Source organism: Zosterops lateralis (assembly GCF_965231275.1).
Source record: "Zosterops lateralis genome assembly, chromosome: 6".
Taxonomy (NCBI): domain Eukaryota; kingdom Metazoa; phylum Chordata; class Aves; order Passeriformes; family Zosteropidae; genus Zosterops; species Zosterops lateralis.
Genome location: NC_139761.1, coordinates 2,565,264 through 2,587,484, shown reverse-complemented (window position 1 = coordinate 2,587,484; position 22,221 = coordinate 2,565,264). Strand labels below are relative to the sequence as shown.

At 48.6% G+C, this 22,221-nt stretch overlaps 1 protein-coding gene across 5 annotated transcripts in view; it reads left to right on the top strand.

Moving 5' to 3' along the window:
- The window catches only part of TXNDC16 (thioredoxin domain containing 16), a 36,774-nt gene extending 14,949 nt beyond the window's left edge, over window positions 1-21,825 (top strand). For 3 of the 5 annotated variants that reach the window (XM_083862855.1, XM_083862856.1, XM_083862857.1), the window contains exons 13-21: window positions 184-330; window positions 821-880; window positions 7,029-7,197; window positions 7,488-7,624; window positions 11,969-12,053; window positions 15,633-15,771; window positions 16,321-16,481; window positions 18,375-18,565; window positions 19,512-21,087. In XM_083862855.1, coding sequence (XP_083718981.1) covers window positions 184-330; window positions 821-880; window positions 7,029-7,197; window positions 7,488-7,624; window positions 11,969-12,053; window positions 15,633-15,771; window positions 16,321-16,481; window positions 18,375-18,565; window positions 19,512-19,798 — 1,376 coding nt within the window. In that variant the 3' untranslated portion in view covers window positions 19,799-21,087. Of the gene's footprint in view, window positions 1-183; window positions 331-820; window positions 881-7,028; window positions 7,198-7,487; window positions 7,625-11,968; window positions 12,054-15,632; window positions 15,772-16,320; window positions 16,482-18,374; window positions 18,566-19,511; window positions 21,088-21,669 lie in introns of those variants that run through there. The other 2 variants (XR_014590277.1, XR_014590278.1) reach the window with 2 other exon arrangements.
- Window positions 21,826-22,221: the final 396 nt, after the last annotated feature.

Below are 22,221 nucleotides of genomic sequence, written 5' to 3'. Positions count from 1 at the left end.
GTGTGAGGTGGGATTGGGGCATTTTTGGGGTTTGTCTGGGTGGCTGTGCCTCCTCTCCCCACACAAGATTTCACTCAGCCCATGTTTCTGCTGAGAAGGTTCTGGATTACAAAATCATGCTCTGGGGTGGCCCAGGGGGCTGCAGTTCCCCCTGCCCTGGACACACCTGTGGATCTCTTGCAGATATTCAGGATGACCAGGTGGTGGAAGCAGTTTCCAGGGACAAGAAGAGAGAGCTGCCCCTGGAGCAGGTCCTTGTCCTGACGGAGGAGAACTTCCACTCTTCCCTCTCGAAGGCTGCCAGGACAGTGGTGCTGTTTTATGCCAGCTGTGAGTATGAAATGTTGGGCTTGGTTGTGCTTTCCCTAACTTTAGGATGTTCTCTGTGTTTTTCATGATCCTGGAGAGATCCTGGAGGCAAGTTTTGACCGTTAATCCATGCCACATCCTGTCCCATGGGCACTAATAACAATCAGATTAAATTAGTTCTTCCCATTGACTGATAAGAGCAGGTATCAATCTGACATTCAGAGATTTTTAATCCTGATTTTATCAGAGATTTATCAGAGATTTTATAGGAAAAAAAAAATGGGACAAGAGGAGAAATTAATCTAACGTGGACTCATGGGCTGGCCTGGACAGTCTGGCCGCTGTCTGCTGAAACATAAAGTTAAATTTTCCTTATTTATTTCAAATCTTACAGAGCTTAAAGCACCTCAAGGTGCAGAGATTGATGATGTGACATTATCAGGGAGCAAGGTGGGGCTGGCTGTCCCCTGGCTGTCCCTCAGGGCTGTGTTTCCCCTCTGCTGTGTTTCAGGGGAAGCTGTGTCCCTGGCAGTGCTGCGCTCTTACTCCGAGGTGGCCTCTCTCCTGAAGGGTAAGGAACCCCAGGGCTCAGGGCTTTCACCTGCTCCTCTGGGCAAGGTATTGATGGTACCTCATTCCCTCACCTGGAATACACTCATTTGTCCACCTCAGGCTCCTAAGGAAAGTCATATCCACACCAGGTTGTTCAGCAACACTCCTTTGTGTCTTATTTTGGGATCTTTGAAGAGTCTCTGCTCCCAGGAAAAAAAAAAAACGACAGGACAGGAGGAAATGGCCTCAAGTTGCACACAAAGAGGTTTAGATTGGATATTAAGGAAAATTTCTTCATGGAAAGGGTTGTCCAGCCCTGGCACAGCTTCCCAAGGCACTGGTGGAGTCTCCATCCCTGAAGGGATTTAAAAGCCATGTGAATGTGGCACTTGGGGACTGGGACAGTGCTGGGGGAACAGTTGGACTCAATGATCTTGGAGGGCTTTTCCAACCTAAACAATTCCATGATTTTACAATCCTGGAAACATTCAAGGCCAGGCTGGATGAGGCTTGAAGCAACCTGGGATCGTGGAAAGTGTCCCTGCCCCTTCCAAATCCAAATTACTCTGTGATCCCATTTGGTGGGCACAGTGACTGCATGGAGGAGAATTTGGGAAGGGCAGGGAATGGAATGTGCAGAGGACCCCACAGTTTTCTGGGAAGCAGCTGCAGTGGGAGCTGCTTACAAGAAGCTCTTCTGGGAATGCTGCAGACAGTGCTGAGGGCTGGAGGAAAGCAGCTCTGCATTCCTGGTTTGCATGAAGGGAAAGTCACTGGCAGCTTTGATCTGGACTGAAATCCCAGGAATAAACAGGAAGGGACATGAGAAGTTGTTGTTAGAGATATTGGGGTTGGTGGTGGTTTGGGGTTTCTTTTGGACTTCCCCAGCAGCCAGACCAGCTAAAGGAGCAACCCAGGAGAGTCTGTGGGTAAAACCCAACCTCTTCCCAAGCCAGTGGCCAACCCTTGGTGGGTTCTGCACAGCCAGGATTTCACCATGTGTGTTCTGAATCACTTGATAACAATCTCAGGGCAGGGAGGCAGCCACAGACAGATTCTCAGCAGAGATCATGAACTGCCTGGGGTCAGGGCCTTTCCTCTGTGATCACCGAGGTCTCCCCAAAGACTCCCAGGCCAGATGTGACCCTGTGGGATGAGTCCAGTCTGGTTTCTCTGACCTCAGGGCAGACACAGAACAGCTGCATTGGTGAGTCTGGAGATCCTTTTTCCCTGCTGCTGAAGGAGCCTCAGGGAACTGGGAGAACCAGCTACCAGAGGAGCTGGAAAACCTCAGAGGATGCTTTTCCCTGAGCTTTCAGTGATGGCTGGATCAGGAGGAAGACCTCGAGTTGTGCAGGGCTGAGAATAAAACTCAGGATATGGGGTATGGCTTGGGGCACTCTCAGCTCCCCAGAAGTGCTGGTATTCCTGCCTGCTCCAGGGTGGAGCTTCCTTCCCAAGGGCTGGGAGTCCACAAGCAGCTGTCTGAGGAGTGAATCACCCATGCTGGAGGCACATTTTGAATTGCAGAACCAGGTCCTGCTCCTCATGCCAGTTCTTTGTGCAAAATGGCACTGAGAATAGGCCATGTGTGATCAGACACAGGGAATGGAGGAGGCTGGAGACTGCAATGACCCTTGAGTCATCCCATACCACATGCTCAGCAGATCCTCACCAAGTGGAGTTTCCAGCCCTCAAGTGTTTTCCATTTGTTGAGAGATCCAGTTGAGCAGGAGACAAAGAGGAGCATCTCTTTCTTGCTGAACTGAGCATTTTTTTTTTACCCAAAAATTTCCCAGTCCCACTGGGACTCACTGCTGCACCTCTAATTTGCTTTTGCAAGATGGGAATTTTTGGAAGCAGCAGGGTTAAGAACAGAAGATGTGAAGGTGAAACAGTGCTGAGCATTTCTTGGGTGGGTTATTGGCCTTTTTTTTTTGCAAAGAAGAGAGGAAATCAGTATCTAAGAAGAGCAATATATTGTGATGAAAAATGGTTCTGCTTCCCTCCTCTGTGCTCATGACCAGGGACTTATAAAGGCAGGGGATGAGGTTGTGGCTCAAAGGTAGGAAAATCACCTGCATGATTTAGCAATTTATATCCATGGAATGTAACTCTGGAATGAGGATTTTGGGGTTCGTTGTGTGATGTTTTCCAGGTAGTTGTTCCTGTTCTGTATTGGATTCTTCCTCTTGAAGTGCAGCACTTTGTACATAACTTCTTTTTCATGATTTAGCCTTTGGACCAGCTCTTCAAGTGAGCTGGTTTCTTAATACAATCATGGAATTTTTAGTTTAGAAAATCCCTCCAAGATCATTGAGTCCAACTGATCCCCCAGCACTGCCAAGTCCACCACTGTCCCATGTCCCCAAGTGCCACATCCACTCAGCTTTTAAATCCCACCTGGGCAGCTGTGCCAAGGCTGGACAACCCTTTTCATGAAGAAATTTTCCCTAATATCCAGCCTAAACCTCTTCTAGTGCAACCTGAGGCCATTTCCTCTTGTCTTGTTCCCTGGGAGCAGAGCCTCCCCTCACTGTCCCCTCCTGTCAGGGAGTTGTGCAGAGCCACAAGGTCCCCCCTGAGCCTCCTTTTCTCCAGGCTCAGCCCCTTTCCAGCTCCCTCAGCCTCTCCTGGTGCTTCAGACCCTTCCCTATTTCCATTACTTTCCCTGAACATGCTCAAGCACCCTGCCAGTCCTGCCTTTCAAATAATTTTAAGTTCAAATGATTCAAGGGATTCCTGATTTTTCTTGTTCCTTATGACATGGATGGTTTGTCTTGTCCTGGTTTTCTGAGACCTCTAGGACAGAAGTTCTTCCTCCTGCTGGGTTTAGTAGCACTCAAAACCACAGGACAGGATTTTGTGTTCCTCTTCCACCTTTCTTCCCACTCAGCAGTGACCACAGGGTTGGACAATCCTTTGCTGAGTCACTCAGTTCCTGAAAGTTCTGCTCGTTCAGTCCTTAATGAAATGGTGCAGGTTGGGATGGGAGAGGGACCATCCTGGTGACCATCCTGTACCAGATGATTTTCAGGCCAGATGGGGCTCCTTCAGAAAACATGGTGGATAATTCCATGAGCCAATATCCAAATATTAAATTTCATTTTTGAAAGAGCTTCAAGCATCCTCACAGCTCGATTTGAACAGGACATCAAAGCCCCATTTCTTTGGAATTATATTCCAGAGTTGGGCAAGACACAAGATGATGTGGTAAGAGATGATGAGAACCAGCTATACGGGATCAGAGGTGTGAAGTAAATCTGAGGTCAGGCTTTGAGTTTGAGATCTTCTTGCAGAGTCTGGGAATGACACAAACCATTTCTGCTCTCATGGAGTGTTTTGACAATTCCTGCCTGAGTGGATTTGCAGGCCCTTCACTCGTGCTGCTTCCTGCTTTTTCTGCACAAGGCTTTGATGCAAAGCAGAACAGCAGCAAACTCCTCCTGTGAACTGCAGTGCAGAACCTCAAATGAGGGTTGCAGAAAATGGTCCTGTGGGAGGCCAAGGATACAGGGATAAGGAGTAAGAACTCGTGCTGAGGTCACCTCTGCCTTCACCCTCATCTACAAAAATCCTCATGGAATCCCAGAAGGGTTTGGGTTGGGAGGGACCTTAAAGCTCCATCTCATTCCACCCCCTGCCATGGCCAGGGACACCCTCCCCTATCCCAGGTTGCTCCAAGCCCCATCCAACCTGGCCTGGAGCCCTCCCAGGGGTTAGAGGCTCCTTGTTGTTAGGAGCAACAAGGCTTTGTGCAACACTCAGCTGTGCTCAGGAACTTGTTTTAATATTTGCTCAGCCCTCCCCACGCTGGCAGGGGCTGCTGCTTGACCCTGCCCAGTGATCTCACTGCCCCCTCCAGAGCACCCTTGACACGCTGTGAGATTTTATTGTTTCTTTCTCACTGGCCATTTCCAGGCAAAACTTGGTTGGGTTTTTCCTCAAGAGGGAAGTCTTCCAAACTGCTCCAGATTCTCATTTGCTTAAATCCTTCCCAAAACGTGCTTCCCAGGCTGACTTGCTGGGCTCTGCAGAGGTTTCACCAGGACAGAAGAACATCATTTTATTCCCGTGGGCTGCAGATGCTGTTGAGTGTCCATCCCTTTCCTGCAGCACTGCTGTTACCTTTGCATCCTGCTTCTCCTGATGCCTTAAGTTTTAGTTTTCATATTTCAGGTTCTGTGCTGCCCAGGGGTGCAGCTCTGAGCTCACAGTCAGTGTCACTCAGCTCTGCACACAGCAGGGACACAAAACAAATCCTTTTCCTGTTGGATACTAAGGACAATGGTTGCAAGTTTTCAGGTCCAAAAGCACAAACGAGGCCGGGGTGAAGAGAGAAAACAAGGATGGGACTTCATCACCTGAAGCTGTAACTGGACAATTAAACCCCAAGATGCAAATGGACCAAAACTTAGAAAAGTGTGAGACCTGGTGACCAGCCATCCATTTTGTGTCCATTTTGTGACTATTTTGGGTCCATCTTGGGTGTAGCCCTGGTCAGGCTCTCATCCTGCCCAAGGTATATCTTTAAAGGCCTTTTAATAAATATCTCCTTTATTCTCTTAACTCTGGCTAGTCTCTGTTCCAGGTCAGCTTTCCCAAAGTATCACTCCTCATGGAATGCTGCTGTCCTTACATTCTGCCCTTCAAATTGCTTTCTGCCCCTCTAGGCTTGAGATCAAAACCAGATTGGGTGTGTTTTATTCCATCAACCAGGCCTTTAATGAAAATCTTGATCAGAATCAGACCCAGGACAGGGAGAGAAGAAAGCTTGGTTGGTTTCTCTTGAGAAACCCTCATCATCTGTCCCAGCCCTGGTTTCTGGAGGACTCTGCCATGGTCTGCCTCCCTGTGTGTACTTGTTTCTAGGTTTTATCCCATCTTTCCCATGCAGCTTTTGAGTCCTGTTCAAAGAAATTTAGGGAAGAAATGAAGATTTCTGAGATACAGAGCATTCCTGCCATGGGCATGGCCAACTGCACACTGTCCTTGGTCAAACCCCTGAGGCAGCTCAGGTGAGGCTGGAAGCCAAGGGAAGGGAAGCTGGTCAGGATTTAGGTCAGGCTTAGCCATGGACCAACAGCAGCAGCCTGTGCTGGGCTTCACCCAGCCCAAAGATGAAAGAAAGGCTGATAAAGTCCCTGGAAGTGTCCCAGGCCAGGTTGGACAGGGCTTGGGACAACCTGGGATAGTGGAAGGTGTCCCTGGCCATGGAAAGGGAGTGAATGAGATGGGCTTTAACATCCCTTCCATCCCAAACATTCTGTGACTCCAGGGTTCTTTGCTGAAGGAAATGCTGGAGTTGCACAGATCTTGGGCTTGTAGAGAGCACTCAAGGAACCAACTTTTCATTTGTTTCACTTCTTACCAATCTCTTGAGCTTCTTGCATTGGTGAGACCCATAAAAAGCCTTTTGAGGACATTTCCCAGGACCCACAGTTGGACTGACTGCTCTGCAATTCCCAAGTGCTCTTCCTTTCCCACTCCTTTACTTGTGAGACCCCTTTCTTAAGGTCCTACAGGTTTCTGCTCGTGGCTTGGGTGGGATCACAGAAAATCCTGAGTTGGAAAGGAGCCACAAGGATCATCAAGCCCAACTCCTGGCCCTCAGGACAGCCCTGAGAATCCCACCCTGTGCCTGAGGGCAGTGGATGGGAGCATCCACTTCCATCCCCTTTAACTGGTCCATGTGCTTTTGGCTTCATGCTTGAGGCAGAACAGAGATTTTTCAATATTGAACAACTTAAATGCAAAAACCTTGGCTGCATCCTCCTCCTCTTCCATCATGCCAAGTTTCATCTTCCCTCTTTCCTGTAAGTGAGTGCCTGCATTATTTCTTTCTCTTGGCCTTATCCCTAAGGTATTTCCATTACCTTTCCCTGCTGTCTTTTAAGCTCCTGGACAGTTGTCTCAGGATTTTGTGGTGTTGCTTGGAGTTATCAGTCAGATATGAATGTGTCTGGGAATGAGTGATTTCAAGAGGGAGGTGGGCTGTACTCTAAGGGATTATGTATTTGGGGCTGGATTTTGGTGGATTTCTGCCAGCATTAATACAAATACAGACAATAATATCCACCAAGTTAATAAAAAGCTCTGTTTTCCAACCAATTTATTATTGTTTTTAGTTTTTCATATCATTCATGAGTATTTATTTTCCACTCTAGGAACCCCAGGGGTTTTGCTGTCCCGGGTGAACTGCTGGGACTGGCCTGGCCTTTGCTCCCAGGAGAATGTCACCCAATTCCCCACCATGAGGATCTACAAGGAGGGACAGCAGTCAGTGACATACGGTGGCATGTGGGGAACAGAAGAGCTGAGCAGCTTCATCCTGCTGTGAGTGACAAATCCCCATGGGGTGACACTGGCACATCTGCCACATCCTTCTGCTGTCACCATCCCTGTCCTTTTGCAGGAATTCCTCCTTTGTTATTTTTAATGGGGATCCCAAGGCTCAGTTTGTTCTCTCTGCTGTAACCAGCTCCAGCACCTCTCTGGGACTTCCCAGATGATAATTTTTGTCTCTAATGAGGTGTCACACTTGTCCCATGGAGGTTGCCCTGTTGTCTCTTCATCCCAAAAGCAGAGGAGACAACAACACAAGTTGTTTCTCTGTCTTTCCACAGGAGCCAAGTTTCCTGCCCACTGAAGTTGGCCACGATGGATGAAGCAGAAGGATATTTAAGAGGGGAGTTTCCACCTGAGCTCTCATCCCACCAGCACACCTCACTCCTGGGAGTTTTTAGCACAGCCACCACTGAAGGTTTGTTGGGGATTGGTGGGTTAAACACTCTCCAGCTTCATTCCTGGTGGGACAGGGATGCTTCCAGCTGTTGGAAGTTCCCAACACATCCTGCCTGGCCCAGTTTTACAGTGAGAGGGTAGCAGATGATTCCAGGTGTGGGATTTCAGGGGACATTCAGCTGCCAGGTGTGTTTGCTACACCCACTGTGGGAGTAGAAACTTCCCAAGCCTGTTGTCCCTGTTGTATTTCCTGCCCCATTTCCCCAAAGAGTTTGGCTCTGTCCTCTTTATGAGTCTCTTCAAAGGAGTTGTAGGCTGGCATTAAATTCCCTCTTAGCCTCTGGTTTAGCCCAGATCCATAAGCCTCTTCCTGTTGCCCATGTACAACATATCTCAGCATATTCTTCCTTAAAAAAGGAAGAGATCCACTCTTGGATTTTGCTGACTTCTCCTGAAGAAGGGGTAGCCCCAGTTCTTGTAACACACAATCCAAAACCTTTATTTATTAAAAAAAAACAGAACAGCAATAAGGTAAAATAGAAGTTTCCTGCATGAGAAGGAATGAAACGTGAATAACTCAATGAAATCCACTTGTGGATTTTGGAATAGGTGGACACAGAAATGTGTTATCAAGGGAAAGGGAATAAAGCCAGTCTGGAGAGAGAACATCAGGCAAATCCCAGAATCCCAGAATGGTTTGGGTTAGAAGGGACCTTAAAGCCCATTCCATTCCACCCTCTGCCACAGGCAGGGGCACTTTCCACTATCCCAGACTGCTCCAAACCCTGTCCAACCTGGCCTTGGACACTTCTTCTCTGGGCACCCTGTGCCAGGGCCTCACCATTGGGAGCTGAGATCTTCCAACCCCACAAACTCTCAGTTGCCAGCTTCCCCTGGGAATTGCTGCCTTAAAAATAGGAGGACTTCCTGATCTTGCTTAAGATCAAACTTTCAGACTGTTTTTCATTTTAAAGTTCTCTTGTGCCTCTCAACTTCAGTTTAATGCAAACCAAGCTACTCTCTCATGTGAGAAGGTCCAGAGGGAAGAGGCAAGAACAAGACAGGATACCTGGAACCAATTAAAAAACACTTGGGCTGTGTTCCCTGAGCCTGCTGACAGCCAATTCTCTGCCTTCTCCTGGAGATCTAATCTGGTAAATGCAGCAGGAAATCCTACTGATCCCAAAAAACCTTTAATCCAGTCCAGAGAAGCTGTGGCTGCTCCTGGATCCCTGGAAGTGTCCCAGGCCATGTTGGACAGGGCTTGGAGCAGCCTGGGATAGTTGAAGGTGTCCCTGCCCATGGCAGGGGTGGAATGGGAAGGGCTTTGGGGTCCCTTCCAACCCAAGCCATTCTGGTGTTCTACAGAGAAGTTGTTCATTTCCATCCATGCAAACAAGAGCCTTGGAAGTTTCCAGACAGCTCTTTGTGGATCCTGTAGGATTGCCTGTTCCCTCAGGGCACATTTCCATCTGCACTCCAGAATGGCGTCCTCAGGCTGGGGTAACTCAGCCCCAAGGAGGTGAAATTTGGGATGTCTTCTCCACCCATTTCCTGGGGGTGCTGGAGCTGTGATGCTGAACAGCTTGAGGGAGCAGGAACCTGGAGCCAACTCTTGTGGCACCAAACCAGGCTGGAGTCAAGAGAGCCACATTGTTCCTCTTATCAACCTGCAGATTTACCTGGAATTCCCAATCATTTTCTCCTGGCAGAATTCCTGCTCTAACCCCAGCAGCAGTGAGCGGTGTCATTGCCATTTCCAGTGAACTGAAACAGAGCAATGAGATGTCCTGCTGAAAAAAATCCTGGAAGTTTTCCAACCCTTAGCATCAGGGCTATGTTAAGAAGCCCTTTGAGGGGTCTGAGCTAAAAGAGGCTCAGTGGAAAAATCCTAAATAGAATTTCCTAGGAAGAGGTGAATGTATTGCGAAGGCAATGAACGAGCGGGTTTTTTAGGAAACTCTGAGAACTTTTAGGACAGAAATTTGGTTTTGATGCAGAAACTGGGAACATCCTGGGAAGTAAAACTGAAGTAAAATATTTGAAGATATTCCTGAGCTCTGGTGCCTCACAGGGCTTGGAAGCATCAGTGGAAGCACAAGAGATGCTACAGGAGCTGCTGTGCTGGAGAGCATGGTCAGAAAATGCCTCCTTCCAGAGGGATAAAGGGTGAGGCTCAAATCCTGCTTCCCAAAACTCTGCAGGGATTTTAGACCCTTCCTCATTTGGCAGCTTGATTCCTTCTTGTTCCCAAATCAGTGAAGTTGCGCTTGTGCTGTTCAGGATAGCTGGGATCCCAGCTCAAGGAATGTCCTGCAGAGCATGATCAGGCCCCTCAGGGAATTAAAATAGTTCTTTCTAGAGGGACTAATTTTCTAGGAAATATTTAAATAGATTTTTTTTAAGTGCTTCCTGTTTGCAGTGGAGCTGTGTGAATTTAGGGAGGTTTTGGGTACAAAGCAAAGAGCCTGTCACTGAAGAAATATAGGCTGGTGTATGGCCCTGGGTCTAGAAATAGGGAAAAGCTTGGAAGTGTGATGGGGAGGGAGGATCTCATCAGGTCAAGGAATAAGCCTGGTATTGCTGGAGGTTGTCCTGACTTAGGAGGGAATTCTGCAGCCAGGGCTGACCCAGGGCAGCACTTCATGACAAGCTCATATCTCAAGTGAGGATTTAAAGCTTAGTGGAAGTACTTGGGATGGGAACTTTTCTCTGATAAAATCAAGTAACCAAAGACCACAAGAGCTGGAAAGCAACATCCAAGAATAGTTTCTCTGGAGTGACAGGACACTGGGAATGACTTCCCACTGCCAAAGGGCAGGGATAGATGGGATATTAGGAAGGAATTGTTCCCTGTGAGGGTGGGGAGGCCCTGGCACAGGGTGTCCAGAGAAGCTGTGGCTGCCCCTGGATCCCTGGAAGTGTCCAAGGCCAGGCTGGACAGGGCTTGGAGCAGCCTGGGACAGTGGAAAGTGTCCCTGCCAGTGGCAGGGGGTGGAATTGGATGATCTTTAATATCCCCACCCTAAACCATTCAGAGATTCTATGATAATGACTGAGCCCTCAATGAGCCACTCCTCAAGAAACTCCTTTCATTTAAAAAAGAAAAACAGTTTAAATGAAAGTTTATGGGCCACGTGGGAATCAGTGGAAAATACAGCTTTGAGTGAGTGTAGCTGCAAAACAGGAATCAAAGAACCAGAGAGTGACCAGTTGTGAGGCAGCTCCATCTATTGAGCTCTGAGTCACTGGTCCCAGGAGCTTGGGCTGGCCAGCTCTGCTGTGACAGTGAACCTTCTGAGGAACACTCACTGCTGAGTGACAGCAATTTATATCATGGCTGTGTCTGAAATACCCACTTAATTCTCAGAAAAAAACTGGAAAAACTCTTCAAAGTGTGAGATTTCTCCCTCTCCTTGGGTCGGAAGAGCCGTTTTTTGTTGCTTTCAGTTGCTCAATGCAAAGGAGGAGGAGGAGGAGGGGGGTGGTGGTGTTGAAATCCTCCCTGTTCTCACCCCACCTTTGGCAGCAGCTGTTTGGAGTTCTGATCTCTGCATTTCACAAGCTCCCCACCGTGCCTTGCATGTTCCCACAAAACTTGGCTTTCCCATGGATCCACTGCCTGAAACCACAGCCAGGCTGGACAAGGCTTGGAGCAGCTCTGATGGAAGGTGTCCCCCTACCCATAACAGGGGGTGGAACAAGATGAGATTAAGGTCCTTTCCAGCCTAAATCATTCTGGAATTCTGTGAAATTGGAGGCTTTTCATAAAGGAATAAACCAGCTCTGCAGTCAGCTTTGTTTTGGAGCTGTGCTCCCAGTCTCAGCTGTGATCAAGAGAGCTTCAGCCTGGTTTTTCCCTATCCTGCAACAGCCCCAGTCTGCTGGGAGGAGCTGGATAAACCAAGAGACACTTGAGGGAAAGGTTGATTTATCTCCAGGCTCTTAGCTCTACTCCAGTAAAGCTGTCATCCATCATTTCTCAAAGGTCACTGGGATTTATAAGATTTCTGTTTAGACTTATAATTGGTCTCTTGTTTCCAAGAACGCTTACGGACTGTAAGTCCTTAAAGACATTTCATTTTCCAGCAGTGCCTCTGTCCTGCAGATCCTGGAGGCTCAGTGCTGAAGAGCAAACACTGTTCTCATAATGAGAATTTTCCCCTGATCCTTGCTCTCTGTCTGCTCCTCCTGCCATGGCCTGCAGCCCTGAGCTGCAGTCATTTCTTGTGAGCCTCTAAGCCTGGTTTAGTCTGCTCTGGCAGGTTGTTATGTGTGCAGGCATCGATCTGGTTTCCAGGAAAAAACCTCAGCACCTCTCTTCTTATTGTTTATTCTTGTATCTTTGTCTTTTTTTTTCCAGCCAGGGAAGCTTTTGAAGAGGCAGGAAACATCCTAAGTGGCCACATAAGGATGGGGATGTATTTTGAAGATGATGCCTTGTCTTTGTAAGTGGTTTCTCTTTTTCTTTGGGAAGAATTCAAGCTGATCTGGACTTAGTGAAAGGCAAGTGTCACTGGGCTGAGTGACAGCTACAAGTGACTTTTTCCTGCAGGGAGATGGGTCAGGAGTCACCCAAAGGGAATTGTCACCTTGGCTCTGCCACTGATTCTCAGCCTGTTCATGGTCACCTTCCTGCTGTTCATTTTCACTCTGGGTATTTTCAGTCCTTCAGCTTCCATGGATGTGCTTGTGTTCCTCACACAAACAGGAGCAAACCTTTCTGGAAATAAAAAACAGGCTGGAAAAATCATACCATCAGTGTGTGAGGGAGAAAAAGTCCTGCCTTTCTCTTTCCATGAGGAAAAAAAAATGATGGATAGTCACTGCAGTACCTTTCCTTGCTCTGCTGGCTGCCCCTATTTGCCAAGAACAGCCAGAAAAGAAGCTGCTTGTGACTACTTGGGCTAGGAGTGGAGTGGACATTGAGTCTGGGTGCTGGAAAAGGCTTTGGAAGCTGGGAAATAAATGCTGGCTTGCCATGGAGCTGCATCCCTGACTTTAAGCCAAATGGGAGTTAATGAGATCTTACCTGGGTCATTAAGACTCCAGCAAAGGGCAATAATGTCCTTTGGGTTGGAGTGTGAGAGGTGTTTCAGTGCCTAAAACACCTCTTTAGGATCCTAAAGGATCCAGGGGGAATCTCCAGCTTGCCCTGGCATCTCATTTCCATCAGGAATGAGCTATCAAGGCAGAGTTTAAAATCCCAGGAGGTCCTTGGCCTGTTTTTCAGGTGTGGGTTTAACAGCCTGCAGTGCAGCAGGGAATTATTCTCATTAGCTCCTCAGAGGTGTGATGCATTCCTGATGAGACACGGACATTTTTGTGGTGAGCAGGGAGAATAAAAATGCAAATACCTTGGGAATGCATCTCTATTAACCAAACTGCTCCAGGCACCAGTTAAAGCTTTTCTTCCCTGAGGATTTCAGCCCAGCTGATAGAAGACAAAAAATCAGAGGACAGGGTGATCTCTCAAGGTACCAGCAGAAGCAGCCTGTGCTCTCTCAGAGCTGACACATGCAAGAATCCTGCTCCAGGAGTCTGCACCCTGCTCCTGTTTAGCAGGAATATTTAGTGCAGTTTATATTGATAGTCCTTCTGCCAAATCTGGCTTTTGGCTGTGATTTGTGGGTGAAGCTACTGTAGCTGATGGGCTTCTCAACTGTAAGCACAAAGTAAACACTTACAGGAATTCCTTATGCAAGAGCCAGGCTCACTTCCCTTCTTCAGAAAATGAAAAGCCCTTCTTCAGCTCAGTGCTCACAGAGAAAATATTTGTGGCTCCCAGGTCACAGAAAGCTGATTCCCCTTCTTTGCATCCTGTAGACCTTTTCCAGAGGAAAAAAGAGCTGCAGGATACACAAAGGCTGTTGTCAGCAAAGCTGTTTGCTCAGCAGGCACCTGCTGGGCTGGTCACTAATGAAGGGGAAAAAGGCATTGAGGAAGAAATGCTTTGCATGAGGTTGTTGTTTATTTCCACATCGATGTCAGAGGTTCCTGCCAAGTATTCGTTTGCAGATGGTTTTGATTGAAATGCAGAGCTCGTGTTACCCACTGAATGGTCCTGCTGTACAAATAGAAAGCTGTGGGGAGCAGCAACACAACCCCTCAGTACCAGGAAGAGGAGGAGGGATTTCAGGATACAGCATAGCTGGGGAATTTGGTGATTTTCTGGCAGTATAGAAGATATTTCCTTATAGAATCATAGAGTAGAAGCCCCAAAATGGTTGGAAGAAATCTCAAAGCCCATCCAGTTCCACCCCTTGCCATGGGCAGGGACACCTTCCTCTATCCCAGGTTGCTCCAAGCCTCATCCAGCCTGGCCTTGGACACTTCAGGGATGGGGCAGCTTCTCTGAAATCCTCTTCCAGTGCCTCACCACCCTCACAGGTGCTTATCAAAGGCTGCTGAACAAGGTGATGTATTTTAGATACAGGGAACAAGAGCCCTCACTCCTCTGAGCCATTTCCAAGCCAAAGAATCTCTTTCAAACCCACAGGAGTTTACTAAGTTCAAAACCCTTGAATTAAATATTTTTTAGGGTTTTGCCAGCCTTATTTGACTGTAACTACATCAGCTCATGGTGAAGTTTGCAGTGGGTGTATTAGTCCCAGAGAGATAAATGTTGTGATGGAGGATGGACAAGGCCTTCATAAGAGTTGGACACCATAGAAATTAATTATCTGCAGTTCCCTCCACTTGTGTCATTGATGACCTAAAGAAACTCTTCCCTATGAGGGAGGGGAGGCCATGGAAGAGGAATCCAGAGAAGCTGCCCCATCCCTGGAAGTGTCCAAGGCCAGGCTGGACAGAGCTTGGAGCAATCTGGGACAGTGGGAGGTGTCCTTACCTATGGCAGGAGGTGGCACTGGCTGATCTTTAAGATCCTTTCCAGCCCAAACCATTCTGGGATTCTTTGGTGTCACAGCCTTTGAAAAATTGCCAGGAACCTTTCAAAAACCAGACATGCCCCCCAAGGGCTGCAGAGGCAGCTGATTTCCCCTGTCACACCCTTCCTCTGGGCAGTGCCATCTGCAGCCTCCAGGGCTGAAGTTCCTCAAACTTCCAGAAAATTGCTGTCCTGGCCTGGTGTCCCCACTGCCCTCTCATTGCTTAGACTTCTCCTATTTTTGTTTTTCCCACTTTCTCAGCTTTTTTTTTAATTCCTTGAACCCTCTTACCAGAAAGACGTGGTGGAACGTCTTTCCAGGATAATCTGGCTACTCCACCAAGAGTGGGTGGGTGCAGCCTCTGTATGTTGCTCCAGTGTGGGGCTTGGACTTTGCCACCATTTTTGGGCTTGTTCACCGAGACAAAAACTGGATTTCCTGGAGGATCCAACCTTTGTCTGTGTGGGTTGTGTTTGCATCATCCAACTGTAGGTGTGAAAATGAAGGAGAAGTAGGAATAAAATCCCAGAATCCCAGAATGGTTTGGGTTGGAAGGGACCTTAAAGCTCATCCCATTCCACCTCTGCCATGGACAGGGACACTTTCCACTATCCCAGGTTGCTCCAAGCCCTGTCCAACCTGGCCTTGAACATTTCCAAGGAAGGGACATGTCTCCAGGACGATGCCAGCTCTGTGCGCAGCACATTTAGGGTCCAACATTTTTGGGCTTGTTCACTGAGACAAAAACTGGATTTCCTGGAGGATCCAACCTTGGTTTGTGTGGGTTGTGTCCCTTGGATGGAATCTGAGACCTCTCTTTGCCTCAGCTGGGGAGGCAGAGTGAAGCTCTGGATGGGTGTTTGCATCACCCAACTGTAGGTATGAAAATGAAGGAGAAGTAGAAATAAAATCCCAGAATCCCAGAATGGTTTGGGTTGGAAGGGACCTTAAAATTCATCCCATTCCACCTCTGCCATGGACAAGGGACACTTTCCACTATCCCAGGTTACTCCAAGCCCCATCCAGCCTAGCCTTGAACGTTTCCAAGGATGAGACACGTCTCCAGGAGGATTCCAGCTCTGTGTGCAGCACATTTAGGGTGTGTCCAACCCCTCTGTGCCCATCCCTCTTTTCCAGATCCCGAAAATACTCCGTGTCCCCCCCTGCTCTCCTCCTCGCCCGGAGCGGCGGCCGGAGCGTGGAAAGCATCGCTCTGTCCAAACACAGCGTGCAGGACATGGTGCAGATGATCAGATATCAACTGCTGGACATTTTTGTGAGTAAAAATAAAATCAAAATGTCCTTTTTCCATCGCAGTTATTTGCAGAGCCCTGGTTGTAGTGTGGAGTTCCGTGGAAAGGCAACGTCTGCTCGTTATTTTTATCGTGCCGAGTTTGTTTTTAAAGTTTATGACTTGGAGCAGGGAGGCTGGACAGAAATCTGTTTGCTGTGTGGTCTTGGAGCAGAAGACCCTGGAGTTGAGGGATTGGCCTGAGTCATTCACCTGCTGCAGCAGTGGCTTGGCTTCCCACAGGGTCTGTTCCCTGTTCCCAGGGCTTTTTCCATGTGCCTTTTGGAGCCTCTGCCTGCTCTGCTCACATCCCCATCCCCAGGCTCACAGCTGTTCTCACAGACTTGGTGCACTTGGGTTGGGCAAAGACATCTCCGAGTGCACCAAAATCCCAGCCCTCTTCCAGCTTCCCACATCCCACATGAACACCAGCTTTGCTTAACCCCTGCACCTTCATGTAAGAGCAGGGAGTGGAATTTCCTCCTGTTTTCTCCTCCTCATAACCTCCAATTTCTCGTTTGTGACGTCCTGCAGCCAGAAATCACCGTGTCAAATCTGCCCCAGTATTTGCAGCTCGGAAAGCCCTTCCTCATCCTGTTCAGTGCTGGTGACATCAGTCAAATGGAGAGCAAAGAGATGCTGAAGGTGGCAAAAGGAAGAGCCCAGCAGACGTTTGTGGCTTGCTGGTTGAACCTGTGAGTGTTTGAAAATCTCTCCTTTGCATTAACTCACTCTGAGCTTTGCAGAAAAAAAAAAAAAAAAAAAAAAAAAAAAAAAAAAAAAAAAAAAAAAAAAAAAGCCCTGAGGCTGCAATTAGTGAGAGCATGAGCTGGTAATGTGATTATTGAGTCTGAAATCTTCAGGAGTTGGGAGGTCAAACCATTGAGCAATGGTTCACTCAGTGTTCTGGGCAACTGCAAAAAAATTGCCTGACAAAGTAAAATTAGTAAATATTTAATTGATTGCAGAAATCGTTTTCAATAGAGGAAAATGTTCTCTAGTGCTTGTAATAGCTTGACCCTGGGTCTGGTGTTATTTGTATTTTTGTTGCATGTGGGAAGGAAAAAAAAAAAAAAAAAAGGGAATTTGCCCTCTTGGAATGTCTTGTAGTGATTTTCCACCAGCAGTTAGAGGGAATGACTGGTCATTGACTGGGGGAAGAAAGTTTTCACAAGAAGGTTCAATCAGAAGCCCCATAAATTAAACTTAAAAAATATACAAACAACAAAATTAATTCATGACTTAAGAAATAGAAAGATTGTAGGAAAGGTTTTTGGGGTTGCTTAAAAAAAAAAAAAAAAACAAAAAAACAAAAAAACAACCTCTTCTTAGTTGCATTTTGAATTTTTGGCCTCATTTTGTTTTGCCCAAGCCCAGAGAAACTTCAGTGGTTTAATCATAACGTGCTTTGAAGTCTGGGAAGCGCCGTCCAGCGTGGGCTGGAGTTTGGCTGAGGGGGAAAACACACATGTGTGCTCTGAGAGAAGGGGATTGGGCTGCCAGTAATGCACCAGAAACGAGAGCCCTGGAACTCCCCCACCTACACATCTGCCTTTGTTCTGCCTCCCTGAGACACTGAAAGCCTTCCTGTGCCAGAGCAGAATGGCACTGCCACAAATCAGGGCAGGATCCCAGTGTGGTTTGGGGTGGGAGGGAACTTAAAGATCATCTCAGTCCAGCTCCTGACATGGGCAGGGACACCTTCTACTATCCAAAATATCCCATCCAACCTGGCCTTGGACACTTCCAGGATCCAGGGGCAGCCACAGCTTCTCTGGGCACCCTGTGCCAGGGCCTCACCACCCTCACAGCCAAAAATTCCATTCCAGTATCTCATCTAACCCTGCCCTCTGGCAGTGGGAAGCCATTCCCTGTATCTGTCACTTCATGTCCTTGTTAAAAGTCCCTCATCCTGGAAAAAGGTCCTTATTCCCAGTTCAAGAGCCAGCTCAGACCTGAAGCCTTAAAATAGTGCTGGAATGTGTCAGCACTTTTGTGGGCTCGCTGTCCCTCTGTCTCAATGTCCTGTTTTCACTCTCTCTGTGTCACTTGAGGAATTTGCCTTTCCATCCCTGTGGAATTGCTGTTGTCATGGGGCAGTGGCAGCAGCTGGGCTGGAAGGAGCTGGCAGCTTCTGGGTCTGACCCTGGGGGGCTACAGGACCTGTCCCACTCTTTTCCCACCTGTTCTTAGAAGCTTAAGGTGGAAAACATCTCCCACCTTCCTACTCCTACAGAGTTTGTCCTGCTCAAGGATTTCTTCACACATCCAGGCTGTTGTCTGCATTGGATCCTAACAGGTTCCCTAAGCATCAAGCTTATTTACAGTGCTTAAAATCAGGGAATCCTGGAATGCTTCAGGTTGGAAGGGACCTTAAAGCCCATCCTGCTTTTCCATGGGCAGGGACACCTTCCACAATTCCAGGTTGCTCCAAGCCCCATCCACTGACTTTGAACACTTCCAGGGACGATGCTTCTGCAGTCCCACCAAACTTTTGCTTTGCTGGATGTGACCCAATGGCTTTGGAGGTTTTTTTTTATCTTTCAGTCCTGTTGTGCTGCCAAACCTGAATCTCCTCTTCCCAACAGGAAGAACACTCCAGTGGGACACGGGATCCTGAGGACTTACTTTTCCACCACGCCTTCCTTGCCCGTTCTCCTTTGGGTGAAGCTCCACGCTGGGGGTCAGGTATTCAAGTTCCCATCAGAGCAGCCCATCACTGAGATGAACATCTTACCATGGCTGGAGAAGCTGCAAGCAGGACTGGAGATTCCCAGCAGTAAGTGGACACAGGTTTATAACGTTCCCGAGCACACACTGTGAGCTCCAGTCTGTTTATGAGAAGATACTACGTGCAATAAATTGTCTGCCCTGGAATTTAACGATGGAAAAACCAGCTCTCTGCTTGTTAGAGCTGGAGGAGTACAAATAGTCCAGCCAGGAGAGAATGCCCACACTCACAAGTTTGCTTTGGGACTGTTTAATGCTCAGAGCCAAACGTGGATAGTTTGGAATTGACATCTTTTCCCTGTGATAATCCCCAAATCTGGCTGTGTTTTCCCATTCCCAGCCACAGCTTGCTAATAAAAAACCTCCCAGCTCCCAGTTGGCAGTGTAAGAAGTAGCTGCTCTTTAGGCACCTTCCTGCATTTCTTTTTGGATGGGAAAGGTTGAAGAAGCTGGTGTTTTACGGGGGCCTTTGGGACATAAAGGATTGGCTTGTGCTGTGAAGCTTTTCACTGTCTTGATCAGCCTGAGGAGGCTTTGGAGGAAGCCAGCTCTTCCAAAAGAGCTGGAGAGGGACTTGGGACAAGTGATGGAGAGACAGGACACAGGGAATGGCTTCTCTGTCCCAGAGGGTGGGGCTGGATGGGATATTGGGAAGGAATTCCTGGCTGGGAGGGTGGTGAGGCCCTGGCACAGGGTGCCCAGAAAAGCTGTGGCTGCCCCTGGATCCCTGGAAGTGTCCAAGGCCGGGTTGGACACTGGGATTTGGAGCAACCTGTGATAGTGGAAGGTGTCTCTACCCATGTCAGGGGTTGGAATGAGATGATCTTTAATGTCCCTTCCACCCCAAGTCGTTCTGTGATCTTCCAGAAGAGATTTTTAATTTTGTATTCCTTACAATGGGAGGGGGGAAAGCCCTAATCCTTCAGAAAGGGAAATATCCATGGAGATGGGGCATAACTCTTTACCTACTAACTGGGACTCTATTTCCTGCTCAGGTACCTTGTCTGAGGAAGACTGGAAGCCACCACTCCCTGCTTATGATTTCCTGCAGATGATGGAGCCACCCGTGCCTGAGCTGTCCCCCCACCCTGGGGACACCCCGGCACAGCAGCCACCCCAAAGCCCAGGAGGGGACACTGCCAGAGGGGACAGAGCCACTCGGGAAAAGCCATCCCAGGAGAGCACAGCAGAGGAAATTGGTTCTCCTGGGAGAGGCCTGAGGGGGACAGCCCCGAGGCTGGGAGCCAGGGACAAGCAGGGCAAGAGGCACAGCGAGCTCTGAGAGCTGGGGTGGGGAAAGGTGTGAAAACCTCCCAGTGTTCCAGCTTTTTCTCCAAGGAGAGAAGTGGTGTCAGCTGTCAAGGAATGGTGAAAAGAAAGGCCACTCCCTGCTGCAGAGTGCTGGGGGCTTCTGATGCCAGGGGCATGTCTGTACATCCCACATCTTGTTCCCTGGCTGCTGTTGGGAGCTCACTGAGCAACAAGCTACACTGGAAAAAACAAATCAGCCCTGCTCTGTAGATTCCCCAAATCTCAGAGTCGCTTCAGTTGCCCTGAGCAGGAAGGGGTGAAAGCCAATTTCTCTCCTCCCTGGTTGCAGGAGAAGCTCCACTGATGTGTGACAGAATATCCTGCAATTCCATCTGCACTGGCACCATGCAGAGCCAACATTCCACCACTCCAGGGCTGCTCCAACCAGCCCCCAGTTGTGTTTGCACCTACTTGTGACCTAAATTCATGGGCATGTTCATCCTCAGAGGGAAGAGGAGGATCTGGTCAAAGCAGATTTATTCCAGAGGCCAGAGCTCAGGTCACACAACAGTCCTGAATAGCTGGGACAAAACTCTGCCAGCAAATCCCAAGGGTGGGCAGGTTGGGAGATGGCTTTGCTCACTGCTGGCATTTTCTTGGTCACAAGCCCAGGGGGTTATTTGCAGCCTCGATTTGTCTTTGCTCTCGGTGACAGCGGTGAGGTTGGTGCCTCCTGAGCTGGGAATGGTGCAGGGAGCAAGGTCTGTGGAAAGCTGAGTGCTGTGGAAAAGGGGAGGGAGATAAAGGGCAAAGCTGGACCTTTCCAAGGTGGAATGGAGCTGCTTCACATCCAAAACTTTAAGTGGGGAGATGTAAAACCTGAGGAAGTGGATTTCCAGCCTCTGCTCATCTCCTGGGGACAAGAAATGGAGGGGATTGAAAGCAGATAGTCTTGAAGGTCTCTTCCAACCCAAACCATGGAATCCATCATCATCCCACTCCCTCCAATGAACATCTCCTTTCCACAGCACTGCTGAAACATGCTAGAAGAGTCAGATCCTCTTCCTACTCCATAGGGCTCTGAAATTACTGGGAAGAGGAAAAAAATGCTGGTAAGAGACTGCTGAGAGCATTGCAAACTCTGTATTTCTCATTCTGCAAGCAGCACACATGGCTGTGAGTCTTTTGAAATACCCAGAAATAGATCATTAGTCCTGGGCTCTCCTGGAAGCCCTTAATTGAGAGAGACCATTTTTGGACAGAGTGACAGGCTTTGAGCCAAAATGTATGTATTTAAAGGAATAAACTGCAGCCTGCTGATCAAAGGCTTTATTCCCAAGGGAAGGGTGTGAACAGCCTTCGTGTGTTCCCGTCATCGCTCTGCTCCATAAGCTCCTTACGCTGCTGAATTCTGTAAACTGTACATTGGTCATTTCCCATCCTGTCCCTGATCATCAGCATCAAATCCCAGAATGGGCTGAGTTGGGAGGGATCTTAGAGCTTATCCAAGCTCATCCCACTCCTTCCATGGGCAGGGACACCTTCCACTATCCAAGATACCCCATCCAACCTGGCCTTGGACACTTCCAGGGATCCAGGGGCAGCCACAGCTTCTCTGGGCACCCTCTGGCAGGGCCTCACCACCCTCACAGCCAGGAATTTCTCCCAATTATTCCATCTAACCCTGCCCACTGGCAGTTTGAAGTGCAATAATTGGGTTTTTCATTGCATCTTATATAAACTCCCATCTCCAGTAGACTCCTCTGCATCTGTTTTGGGTGGGGGGAGCAGGGGGACTGGAGTGGGTGATGTTCATCACCAGGATCCTTTCCTTCCACAGGTTTTGAGGAAGGTGAGGAGCATTCCCAGGTCCCCAACTCTTACTCACCTGTCCTTTTGCAGGCACAGCCCTTCTCCCGTGCACGACTGGGGCAGGAGTTTGTCACTAGGGGTCAGTGCCACATCTCCGTTGTGGCTTCCCAAACCCCTGCGTCTCCCAGTGCTGCTGGATTGAGGCTGGAGCGTCACCACCGGAGCGCTGGAGGTCAGGAACAGCTTCCCGTGGGATCCTGTGGGGATTCTGCTGGATGAGGGGCCGTACCTGGGGATCCCCAACATCACCAGTGGGATCCATCAGCTCCAGACTCCCAGGCTGGGTTGGGATGCCCCAGGGCTGAGTCCATCGTGCAGGTGGCAATAGTGAGACTTGGGAATGTGCTTATCCATGTCCCATCACTGCCAGAACCCTGCTGGACTGCCAGCTGTGGGTTTCCTCATGGTCCTGGACCACATCAGGTGGTTTTGAGTTTATTGGGGTTTTATTTTTCAATACAAAACGTGTTTGCCACTGTGTAGTCCAAACAGGCACTTGGGGAAATCCATGGAGGCAGAAATGTGCCAGGGGGAAAATGTTAGGGATGCTGAGGGCAGTTTGATGGGGATGTGCATCCCAAA